At 39.3% G+C, this 13,273-nt stretch overlaps 1 protein-coding gene across 3 annotated transcripts in view; it reads right to left on the reverse strand.

Annotated features, from left to right (window-relative positions):
• BTBD9 (BTB domain containing 9) overlaps positions 1 to 13,273 on the reverse strand; it is a 415,896-nt gene that overhangs the window by 355,003 nt on the left and 47,620 nt on the right. For all 3 annotated transcript variants that reach the window (XM_043591300.1, XM_043591301.1, XM_043591302.1), the window contains 2 exons: positions 6,218 to 6,437; positions 3,326 to 3,445 (listed from right to left, as the gene is read on the reverse strand). In XM_043591300.1, coding sequence (XP_043447235.1) covers positions 3,326 to 3,445; positions 6,218 to 6,437 — 340 coding nt within the window. The remainder of the gene's footprint in view (positions 1 to 3,325; positions 3,446 to 6,217; positions 6,438 to 13,273) is intronic.

The raw sequence follows: 13,273 nt of genomic DNA on the forward strand, positions 1-13,273 counted from the left end.
ACATTCCACATGATATATATAAATGGCAAATTTTATGCCATATATATTCTGTTACAATAAAACATGTTTTACCAAAATGAAAATACATTAAATCCGTTAGAAACACACCAATACGCAGGTTATGAGATAAAGCAAACCATTTAAGGCATGTTTTGGACTGCTATGTATGGACTGGCAATATGGAAAAGTGTTAAGAAGACTAGGCTCCTGAGGTCAGGAACAGTTTCCTCATAGTGAGAGCCCCCATGGCCAAAGAGGATGGCAAGAACGAATCTCTTTCTCTGAAGGTCAAACACCAGTTGAGAGCCTCAAAAATTAGATAGATAGATAGATAGATAGATAGATAAATAAAAGCAATTTAAAAATAATAAAAATAATAAAAATAAAAACAATAAAAATAAAAACCACTACTGACCGAGCCTCTCCTTTGGGCCAAGCACTGTACTCAATGTTTGTACATATGCCATGTCATCTAACTCCCCACAGCAGACCTCATAAACGGTGTTGTGATATTCCTGTTTTTTTACTGGTGTAGAAAACTAGGGCTTGGAGAAGCACAGCTTAACGAAGATCACCATGCCAGTATTCAGTGAAACCAGAATGTGAGAAGAGCTCTATCTAGCTCCACAGCCCATGGTTTCTATGACACAGCACTGGTTTCCATGCAATCCAGCCAAGACTCAGAGAGAGCCATTAGTCTCACACTCCCCAACTCACAGTCTCCTCTTCCGGGCATATAGTTGATGTAATCTTTCATCAACACCTGGTACCCATATCCTTCAGGATTAACCTCAAAATTCAGTTTCCTGATGAAAAACAGGAAGTTACCTCTGCAAACAGTACAGAACCACGTACCACTCCGAGACCTTTCGAGCACTAATATATTTTTTAACAAATACGTGGATAAAAAGTGCCAATGAATGTATATACATATTAATGCTGAATCAATTCTCTTCATTACGCAGTCAGGGCCTTGACCCCACGAAACCTGTGCTAACATTTACAGAGTACCTACTGCATACGAGGTCACAGTCTGAGTACCATGCAAGAATACTGAAAGATTAGAATCCATACTCCTTGCTTCCAGGACTTTGTAGTTTTAGTATCGGAGGCAAGACAAATACTCAAAGGACACCAAAAAACAAAGGTGACGTACAAATGTGCGAATTAACTAAATAACGCCAAGTAATTTATATGTACCCAGTAATGTTCCTGGAAGATGTGTATTTAGAACATTGTTTAGACAGTCAATAAATGAGTGTGAAGAAATACCAAGTATAAGACATCCTTGGATAATCAACTGAGACTTAGTCTTAGGTTCATTTTTAAAGGCTACCAAAATTCCAGTCTATTACAAAAGGCAGTTTATAAAGGAATGTAGTAATTAATATGTAAAAGTGGTTATAAATCTTTTTAAATTTATTTCTTAACTACTCTGGATATCAAGATTCTTTCCTTGTCTTGTTATCACCATCTCTAACACCATCTTTGCTCAGTTTTTCTTGACCAGGGCTGGGAACTGGCTATACCAAGACAAAAACCAGCATCATGAATACAGCCAGGCTCTGCAACACATAAAAGCTACATCAATAAAAAGCAAGGCCACACAGAAGAGACTAAATAAGGAAAGGGGAGTATAAGTAATACCCATTAGTAAATAAGGTGAAGTATATTTTCTAAAAGCCAGAGATGGCGAATGAAGGCATAAATCTCCCTCCACACGGTGGGAATTTCCGAGTGGGTAAAGCATACAGCCTCTGTCATGGCTACTATTATATTCATGATGATTTGTTCTGGGAGTCCAGTTCCTCTTGTTTCAAATTAAATGCAACCCATACAGTCTTTCAGTCCATATCAGATGCTTTGGTTGCTATGTTGCTTACTTTTTAATCCAATACAACCATAATAACCTGAGTCAATGCAGACTCAATCTTCTCCTCCAAGTTGGGGCCCCTCTGTCACTCTCAAAGTATCCCTAGGCAGCTCTGAGACACAAAATCTTCACTCAATTTCTTGTCCTTCTTTTTTTAATCCATTCAAAACTCCTGATAAAAGAGCAACTGCCAGACCTGCAACACTTTAGTCTCTCTTTGGGGAAATGAAATTGATTTCCTTCATTTTTACACAAGAGGATCCCTGGGTAACAATATTGTGTCCGGTCATACCCATAAAAAAAAAAAAAAAAGGCAACATTCTTTACTGTACCAGAAGGCGGAGAGCTTTTGTGGAGTTCCTTCGGTGGAGGTTAAGAATTCAGCCTGATGCTGTTAGGTCCTAAGTTTATTAAGTATAAGGGTATCTTCTGACCTGCAGAGTAAGTGCTATTGGGCACCCCCATCTGCTCCAAATCAGTCAGCTGGGGTCATGGATGAGGGTGGGGATGGGAGTGGGTAAGAGGCCAGAACCACATTGCTCCTGGTTTACACCCCCAAATACCTTTCCTTCTCTTCTTGCCACACCTGACTAAATGAACCAATCATTTTCTGCTTTTGATCTTTTGACTCTAAGATAAGGAATACCTGAGGGCAATTTCCAAAGGGAAAATTACAACAGAAAAGAAAAAAAACAGCAGAACTTTGGGCACCACCTTTTCCAACACCCAAATTCATTAGTTGTATAGGTTTTACAGAATTCAGAAGGTTTAAAAGATGGCCTTAACCTAAAGGAAGAATATGAAATATTAGAACAGTAGCTCATCAACATTTTTTAAAAGCAACCTTCTATGGGATTACAATATGTAACAACAGTAAGAACGAAGGTGCTCTAGTTGAAGGGAGGGTGTGAGCCTGGAGCCCCACCAGCTCAGCCTCCCCTGCTCCCAGCCCAAACCACTAGAAACACTTGGTTCTGTCAAACTCCACTGATAAGCACCAACCTAGAGAAAGAACACAGCTACTCAGAACATGCACACTAACATATAAAAATCTCCTCCTGGCCCTGAGGACTACCAAGGAAGCCTCCAGAAATATCTCCCATGGCTTTTGCAGGAAGAACACAACCCCTACCAATCACTCTGCTTTCAGTATATAGCATGGAGCTTAAAAAGCATCTCTACTTCTCAGTGTTCGCTCTCCCTTCTTGTTCTTACGGGTCTTCTGCTGAAGTTTGGCACAAAATACTGTGGATAAACAGTTCCGCAGTATACTCTAGAATTAAGATGCTTAATTTTCCATATTTTCTCTAAGTTTTTTACTTGGGATGCATTTAGTAGCTGATATCCTGTAAAAGTCTTCTTCCATGAGACAGAAAAAAATGTAGTCCATTTCTCAAAGTCCAAATCTCCTTAAATAAACATCAAAATCATTAATTAGCCACGAGAACTAACCTGCAGACACGGGCTGGAAAATATAATTTCTGCCAAGAACGACACAGATACTGCGAATGATCAATCACTCTGATCCAATCAAGTTCATCCATTGATACTTCAATGAAGTATGAGTAAGACCTATGAATCAAAAGGAAAAAGGCAGAAAAAACCCTATTAAAATAACAAAACCACATTATACTTTAATAAAACGTTAAAGGGTACAAAAACTACAGTATTCACTAATTACATTTTCTGCCTAATGGTCATATTATTCTCCATAACAATCAAATTCAGAAAATAATAACATCTGCATAGATCCCTGTATTGTAGCGTTCACCACAATGTATCGAGATTATCCCTCGGGCACATCTGTATGCTTTAGTAGACCACAAGCTACTTAAGAACAAGGATCACGCCATATTTGTCTTCACATATTCGGGGTTTAGCACGCTGTTTGGCACATATCTGGCACACAAGACATTTGCTCCTTTTCAAACAGAGTCAGCTACCTTGCTCCTACTACATCAGCAGATTAATAAAGCCATGACAAGAGACAGGACAGAAAACAGACAAGTAAGAAGTATGCCTTCTCCTTCTGCCTTCCCTAGTCTGGGTGCTCAGCCCTATTCTCTCAGGAAAGCCAACTCAGAATGGTTCCCAGGAAAGGCCAGTTTATCTCCTGCTCCCTCCCAGTCTCCCACAATCCCACATATACATCCAGCCTGAAGAAAAATAAATGACATGGGTGAAGAGATAATGTGTGTTTCTTTGGGATACAACAAAGAATTTGGCAGCTAATAATCCAGCAGTAATGAAAATAGCCTATCACCCTCCCCTAGTCAGCTACCCTGGACCATTAGATGCTGGTCCCATGCTGAACCAATCTATATTCCCCTGTCATAAGCCAAATTTAAATTTGAGATGCAGTTATTACTTGTACTGTAATATCAACAGGAACAATCTCGGAAGATTTAGGTGACCATAAATGTCAGCCTGCAACCAACAGTTGTGACCAGAAAAGGTCAGCTTATTTTGTGTCATCCCCTCATTTTCTGCTGCCCCCTCATTCCCATTCATTTTATCGCTCGGTCTCAAACTGGTTATAACCTTTTATTGAACCTCTCTGGGTTATCAGGAATGCAGGATATAATTTTACAACACATGTCAGAATCTTTTGGGCTTAAGATTCTGCATTTTTCACCTTTGCTTAGAATGATAACCACTTCTGTGAGAAAAGAACTGCTATGTGGGAAAGTTAAGTCCCCCGTGAATGTAAAGCACATACTAAAACAAAGTGGCCCATAAATATTTAACATCATGGAAACCATAATAACTACTTTCAGTTTCAAACATAGTAACCTTTTCTTTTATTATCTTTATACTAATTTCATTATTAATTAAATGAGTGAATATACGCAAAGCTTTGAGAACAGTACTGATCACATAAAAGTAATGAAAGTGCTATATAAGTATTATTATTGTTATACTGTTATTATTAATCCAGAGACTCTTGGAAATGATATGTGAATTAGCTCCATTTTGCCAACTAAACATCATATTATATCCAACAAGATACATATCAGAAAATACATTTTTTTTTTTGAGAGAGAGAAAGAGAGAGTGTGAGTGGAGCGGGGGAGCGGGGGGGACGGAGGATCCAAAGCAGGCTGCACACTGACAGCAGAGACCCCAATGAGGGGACTGAACTCACGAACCGTGAGATCATGACCTGAGCTGGAGTCGGAGGCCTAACTGACTGAGCCACCCAGATTCCCCAGGAAATACATTCTTAATAAAAAAGAAACAGATGAAGATAACCTGGGGACCTTGAACACCTATGCCTATGGGAAACACTGACTCCTACCTCATAAAACTTTCTCATCTTTGGTTCAAATGGCTTAAAAGAGTGATGGCCAGTGGTGCTAAGAGAAATGAATTAACGTGCAAGATTTACAAGGTATCATCACCATTACTATCAAGTCCTCCATACCCAGGCTCAGTGGCATGAGTAGGGCCTAGGAGACTCTGTATCAATTTCTGGGTATGTAGGGTTTAGGTTAATGATGGGCAGTGATGAGAAAGACAGTTCTTGGTCACCTATACTGCTCTACTACTTCTGAGCATCATGGCTGAACCCTAGAAACCACAGTGGGTGAAAGTGTCAGAGGTGCTAGAAGGAAGGCAGAATCTTGAAGCCACTACAAACTGGGGGGTTCCTAGGCTGGAGCCCATCAAATTTTTTTCACAAACTTCCTTTGTTTTGAGGATGATTATTTATACATATACTAAAAGAGAACTTATTTTCTTCATTCATAGGGTAAAATGCATTTAAAAGGTTATAATGTCCAAAAGTGAAGAATCAAGTAAATAAGTAATGGTAACCCGGTGGTGAAATACCAACCACTGAAAGTAATATTTTAGATGAGTATTTCTAAAGAGTAGAATGTTCACAACTACAAAGTGAAGTCAGCCTTCAGACATCAAATCTTCATTTTATAAAACTATACGGTTTTACAGGTTTCTGTTTTGCGTATGTACGTGTGCGTATAACTAGTTAAATATATACAAAGTTGGATAATTACATCTATACTAGATATATGCAAAGATTATTAATGGCTGGCAAGATTACTAACAATTTCTATTTTCTTCTTTGTGCTTTTCTATATTTTCTGTTTTCCATGATAAACACATATTCATTACTTTTATAAACAGAAAAAAAGCAAAAAAATGTTTTTTTTAAAGGAATATAGCCTTTCACTCTTCTCCCAGAACTAAACTTTAGGAGAAATGGCAAAACAATCCCAAGGAAATAAAGCATCAAACTGTAAAACCAAAGGAGATGACCACAAAATGAGGCCAATTCAATCAAATATAATGTCATTTTCTGTCCAAGTCATGCTAATCACTCACCGGCTATCTCGGTCCCACAGGAGTATCCGTATGTGATTGATAATAGATGGCTGACCTAGCTTAATCTCAATGCCAGAACGGCAGTCATCATCAATTGGGTGCCTAGAAAATCCATGATCCAAATCATAATTTTGAGTATCACCATCTAATAAGGCAGACTTCAGCTCCCCTTTTACAACCTGGGCTCCATACTTCATAGTTGCAATATTTTCTTCTGGTACTACAATTAAAAATAGGAAAGCAAGGTTAATGGTTACTTAGTAAATTATTCTATATTGTAGGGAAAAAGACAAATTCTAACATTCTAGTTGATTCTATTATGTGCATTTAATTAAAAGTGGCAGAAACAAGTCTACAGAGATAGAAGACATGGAATGTCTACGAGGGTTAAGATACCACCTACCATTTAGATTTAATGACGCCAGCATAGCCACAAAGTGCCTAAGACTAGTGCTACGAGGAAGAAGCTGATAATAGTAGGAAAAAAAAGCAGGTACTAGGGCAAACAAACCAGCTCTGCAGAGTTCACTCTATTAGGAGCTTTAATTTACTATCTACAGGACAAAAATGCCATACAAGATGACCTGTACCCACCATCTGGACATATAAAAGCAAAGCAGAGAGATCAGATATCTGATAAGACAACAGAAGAAGACACGTTCCAATACAGCGGAGATACTGGGCATGGACCATACACACAGACATGCTGAAGCAGTTAATCTAGCTAATAAACAAACAGTATGTTTAAAAGAAGATCTATTTTTACTTTAATTGAGATTTTTAAAAACGGAAATTCAGTCTGTCATCAAAATCATTATTATGGTTATAATTAAGCCCCCTCCCCTCTCCAACACTAGATTTATTAAGTGTCATTTGTTCCTGGAACTCTGAAGTCCTCTATGCAAAGGCTGCTTCACAGAGCTAGAGCGTGTTTTCTAGGTGCCGGCATTCTGACTGACACTCTCCGCGGAAAGACAGGAGGCAGCATAAAGCAGATGTTGAGAGCCTGAGCTTCAAGGTCAGAGTTCAAATAGGGGCTACACCTTTAATGAGGCAAATGACTCTGGGGAAGTTACCTTCTCAGAATTTCAGTTTCTCAAGAAGGCAATATCTAGACCCAGATGTTTTTGTTTATTTGTTGCAAGGATTAAATGTTTGTGAAGCACACAGTAAGCTCTCTAAGAAAAAACATGATCATTATTATCATGAAACATATACTAAAAAACAGACAATAATAAGAGAACTAAGTAAGTTCACAGACTGTAAACAAATACTGAATTCTCACAGTACAAGTACATCTCAGCTATGTGATTTGAATAGGGGAAAGTTTGAGCTTAATTAGACTCTTAGCGAAAGGGGGTAATTCATCACTGCATATTTCTTCCAAAATGTGGGTTTTAAAAACATTTTTTGGGGCAGCTAGAGGGCTCAGTCAGTTGGGCATCTGACTTCAGCTCAGGTCATGATCTTGCGGTTCGTGAGTTCGAGCCCTGCATGGGACTCTGCACTGACAGCTTGGAGCCTGGAGCCTGCTTCAGATTCTGTGTCTCCCTCCCTCTCTCAGTTCCTCCCCCACTTGCACTATCTCTCTCTCTCTCAAAAATAAATAAAGATAAAAAAAAATTTTTTTAACATTTTTCAAATGAAGCCAGGTGAAGGGAGTGGCTCCAGAAGATAACAATAAATGCTGCTGACAATGGGGACTGGGTAGGTTTAGTTAACTTGCAAAAGGCTAAGGCAACTCAGAAAAAACAAAACAAAACAAAACCTAGTCAGGCTCAACCTTTTTCATGATGAAGTGATACAGGTTTAGAATTTCCTGAGTTCTCTTAGTTCATGGTAATCATATATATGCATTCTTGTAGTCTGCTTCCAGGAGCCCTGCCTGCCACCTGCCTTGTAAGGGTTTCTGATGGGAAGACACACTTACCCCTCTCTCCAAACCCTTCCCTATAGAGTCGCCTGAGACTCAGAGGGAAGAAAACAGAACCTGGTATGGTTTTTTAAAAAAAAGAAAGTTGGATTTAAAGTGAGAAAACCTAAGTCTAAGACTCAGGCTCTACTCCCCACTCCCCCTGAGTGAGGCCTGTCAGTCTCTATGGATCGGTTTTCTCATCTACAAATAATGCTGTGCCCAACCCACTCACTGGATTACTACATCATACTACAAATAAGATATGCTACAAGATCACGGGAAGTGTAAAGCATTCAAACAGTCAAAAAACCCTTACCGAGGACTCAATCTGTACCAGGTACCACTGGAATGCCTCAGAAAGGAAGACAGAGATGGGCCCTGCCCTCCTGATGCCTCCAACCAAGAAATGAAGCTTTTCATAAAGCAAGCAAACAAAAACTTCCAATCTCCACTTTCCAGTGCTAATAATGCGTAACACTGGGTAAAAAGAGGTATTTTCTCCCTTACTGCTGAGTGTAAAATGGGGGGGGGGGGGTCTGAAGTCCGTTGCCGCAGACCACTGGAACCATCTCCACCAGTTCTGCCACCACCAGTCAAGACCAAGCCAAGAAGGGGGGAACTCAAGCTTTCAGACTTAGAAATGGCTGCCACCCTTTGATTTTCTCTAAACACAAGCATCTTCTCTAAAATTTATCAAGCTTGCAACAACACACTAGGCATAAGGGTTTCAAGTGACTGTAACTAAAAGTCTAAAATGGAAATGAAAGTGCTACTGCAAGTCTAAAGTCTTCTTCTGAAGTTTATTTCAAGGGTGCTTGAGAACTTTTCTAACTCTTCTTGACCCAGATTCCCTGAAAATATCTTTCACTTTAAAATGGAGAACACTTACACAAGTGGCAAGCCTCTCATGGTGACCATAATCGGAGTATCTCACGAGATAAAAACACAACCCCCAAGTATTTGTGTGTGTCTATGTGCACGTGCGCACACCTGCACACACGCACAAGACCCCCAGTTAAAGGTAAGAAGAAAAGTGACCATAAATGTATTCTTACTGCCTAATATCTATCAGTCGAGAAAAGAGCTCTCAAAAAATATAGGGTGTTAGAGATGAAACACATAGCGGGTAACAACAGTTTTCTTAACATTTGTGATTTTTGATACACTGTACAAACATGAAGAAAAAAAAATAAGCTTTGAAGTTCCACAGGTAGGCAGAAACAAGCCAAGTATTAGAAAGAAAAGCTAAGGAGAAATGGAGTAGGACCTGCTGCTAGCGACACAGTGCCAAAATCTGAGTGGTTCTAGGTTAATTATCTTGTGTTTTTCTTTAGTTGTGTTATGTTCTTACTCCTCCTTTATTGAACTTTATATTACATCTAGGCTGAGACAGCTGTCCACCCCTGATGGGTCATTTGGAGCCATACTTGGTTCTCTGCCCACTGCAATCTCTTTACCTAATTCTGTGCCCCAATCATCATCTACTCCCCAACCTGACATCCCTGAAAAATGTGTGGCTCCTCCCTTCCAACACGTGTGGCACTACACGTGGCTTTCTTGACAACTCTTGTCTTCCCTTGACTCGCCCCATTATCTCCACTCTCTGCAGGCCTCCTTTCCACATTTAACAGTACTGGTGCTCAAACACACCAAACACAAAACAGAGATAGAAAATAACCCCAGCAGGAAACTTTACCGAAGAGCACCAGCCTCCTGAGTCAGAGCAGCACTGGTTCCGGCTCAGGCATTGATTTCACTCAGTAACTTTAGGCAAGTTACTTATAAAGATCACAGAATGAAAACTTCTAAGAGCCGAATGGGAGCTTCATCCTATTTATTTAAAGAAAAAAAATTTCTAAGCTGCCTTCTGTGTGCTGGACTGTGCTGGACTCAGAAGCTCACCATCTAATACAGACAAGTGCATATCAGACATGAAATGCCTCCACAGAAGAACACTCAGGAGAGATTCTTTGTGAACCCCCCTAGTTTACAGATGAAGATACTACGAACTATAGAAGATAAATAAAAGAGGAGTCAAAGGGTTGTGAAAGTATTAAAGGTTCACTGCTGTTATTATAGCCTATATGTGACAGGTGAGACATTTTGAAATCTAGTCTAGAAGCAAGGGATGGATCCATTCAGTCACTCATTTACTGTGAAAAGTCTAGATTTGGGCACTGTGCTAGGTGCTGGAAAACAGGGGTGAAAGGCATAATTACAGTCCTCAGGAAGCTCAGTCTTGTAGGAATCTAGGCAAGAAAAGCAAGAGGGGCAAGCTTTCTTCATCTGAGTTACTGGAAACTATAAGAAGGGCTATGTGGTACCATGTACCTACAGCACAGATTTAAACACACACACATATTTACATATCAACCAATAATTTAACTTAGCAGTCCGATGAACAGATTGATTTTTACTCAATAAAGAAATTTTGAGAATGGAAGTTGTGATAAGCTCCCTGCTATAAACATGAAGAAGCAGTATATTACTGTACTCTTTCTCAAAGTCTAAAACCTAAGACATGCAATACAAAGTACAACTCAGCCCAAACAGAAAAAGCACTAACTTTCAAGGTAGAAAGGGCTCCATAAGACAAAACTAAGCATTAAAGGAATGGTCTGAGTGCTAGTAGTTCAAATACCCTAAGGGGGAAAAAAATAATTTCATTAAAAATTAATTCCTTTTCCCCAGCTGTATGTATAAGACTAGTCAAAACCACCTTCTCAGGAAGACTAACCACCAATGGTAAATTAAAAACATCCTTTGGGTACCCCCCCTTTTTTTAAGGAGGAAAAAATTGCTGCAATTCGGTTAAAATCCCCAGGATATACAGCTTTAAGTGTACAACTTTCCAGAAACTAGTATTAATAAACTCAAAGTAAGACCATTAGTATCTGTGCTGCCCCTAGTCCAGAACAGGACCTCTCCACAGTTCATGAAAAGTCCCCAAAGACACAGAAACTATACCCTGGGAAAACAATGACACAAACAAATTTGGTCAATAGTTTCAAAATACGCAGAACTATTGTTCCAGAACAGCCCAGGAACAGTTCTCAAATTTTAGACCCTTTTTTCCTAACAGTGAAGAAATGTGATAAAACAGTATGTTTGGATAACACTTACCTAGAAAATAACCTATATTTTTAGTATCTGATACGAAAGTGATATGCATCCTTAGTATTGATTTTGCTATCCATATAGTTAAAAAGTCTGAAAAACAGCCTGCTATTTATTCATTTCTCAAGTTCACAAATTAGATAAAAGATTCCCAAACATTTGTATAATCTCTTCCTTGAGACCCCACTGAATTATTCCAGAATGAAGAATTTAATACTTATGAGTAGTTAAGTACAGTAAATATATCATTCCAGAACTGAGTAGTCCCTTTCATGGTGATTTCATGGGTTTATTATAACCCGTGTCTAATACCTATACTTATCAGTTGGTCAATTCTAAGCTACCATTAACTATGTGAAATGTCCAAAGCATCTCCCTCCCACAAAAATGTACCAAACCTATCCTAACAGCAAATCCAGTTATACGGTCTTCCCAACACCTCAAACCAAAGCCAGGGCAAGAAGGGGAAAAAAGAAACTTATCCAAGAGGATCTGACAATGAGAATTTAGAAAGTCTAAAAGTATATTACTTATCTTGTTATCTCTCCCCCGTCCACCCTCCCACACTTTAATCCAAGGCTGACCCTCAACTAGGACCACTCTCTAGCACCTCCAATCTCCACCCGGACCTCCCTCGACCTATTCCCTCTGGCTACCAAACTATTTCTCGACTGCCTTTCACTCCAATTTACACACTGGACGGTCAACACATGGTACTTACTATCTTTTCAAACCTATGGCCTAATTCCCCCCGTTTAGTCAAGCTTCTGCCCAGACTACTCAGCAACCCACCACAATTTATACCCCAAGGTTTTCTCTCAATTCTCGTTCTTCTTATATCTCAGCATCACTGGACACCTGTGACCACCCTCTCCATATAAAAGTTCTCTCCTCTGTCGGCTTCTGTAACCCTACCCCGTTTTCTTCCTACTTAATTCTTCCTTCTCTACCTTTAGCCCCTTGGCTAAAGCTCTTCTCCAAGTCTCAGACTTTGATCTTCACTTCTTTCTCTACACTCTAGCCCAGGTTTCAACTCTTTCTTCACCAGTTCTGATTGCTTCCTAAACTCCAGTAACATGCTTGCACTGCTATTAGACATTTCTCCTTGAGTTCATGCACCAAATGTCTCCTATATGCTATAGAGTATGTTAAAGGGTACAAAGATTAACAGGCCGTACAAAGATCATCTCTGCCTTCGAGGACCAAAGACAAACAAAAAATTTTAAAACAATGTGACCAGTGTGATAATTCCTACAGAGACACATAAAGATGAGGAAGAATACAAATAATGATAATATAAACAATCATTTCCTTGATTGAGCTTACAGATGTTATTTGCACGCATTATTTCTTTTTTTTTTAAATGTTTATTGATTGATTGATTGATTGATTGGTTGAGAGGGACAGACAGTATGCAAGCAGGGGAGGGGCAGAGAGAGAGGGAGAGAGAGAATCCCAAGCAGGCTGTGCACCAAGAGTGGAGCCTAACATGGGCTGAGCCAAAATCAAGTGTCCAATCGCTTAACCAAAGAGCCACCCAGGCACCCCTGGACACGTTATTTCAATTAATTCTCATAACAATATAAGGAAATGTTAAAACTGAAGGTAAAATTCGTTACGTAACTTAATACCAGGTCACACAACTAGTAGGTGACTCATTCCAGATTTGAGGTCAAACTTGTCTGGCTCCAAAGCCAGTGCTTTTTCTTCTGTGCCCAATGAAAAGGAATCTAAATCTGATGGGTCAGGAGAGAAGTCCAGACTAGGACACCTATTTAAGATCAGTCAGTTTTCAAGAGAATGTCTGAGCCAAGGTCAAGGAAAAGATCATTCAGGGAAATGACTAACATGAGACAGAACTCAGAGTACTAAGATGTTCCAGAAACCCTCAAACTCAGTAAGTCTAAAAACAAGCTCAGCATCTTTGGAGAACTACCACATTTCATCAATTCTAAGACAGAGTTTTTCAAATTTTAACATTTCTGAAGTTGAGACATAGACATGATGGTATGTTATGGTTTAAT

Source organism: Prionailurus bengalensis, chromosome B2 (assembly GCF_016509475.1).
Source record: "Prionailurus bengalensis isolate Pbe53 chromosome B2, Fcat_Pben_1.1_paternal_pri, whole genome shotgun sequence".
NCBI lineage: Eukaryota > Metazoa > Chordata > Mammalia > Carnivora > Felidae > Prionailurus > Prionailurus bengalensis.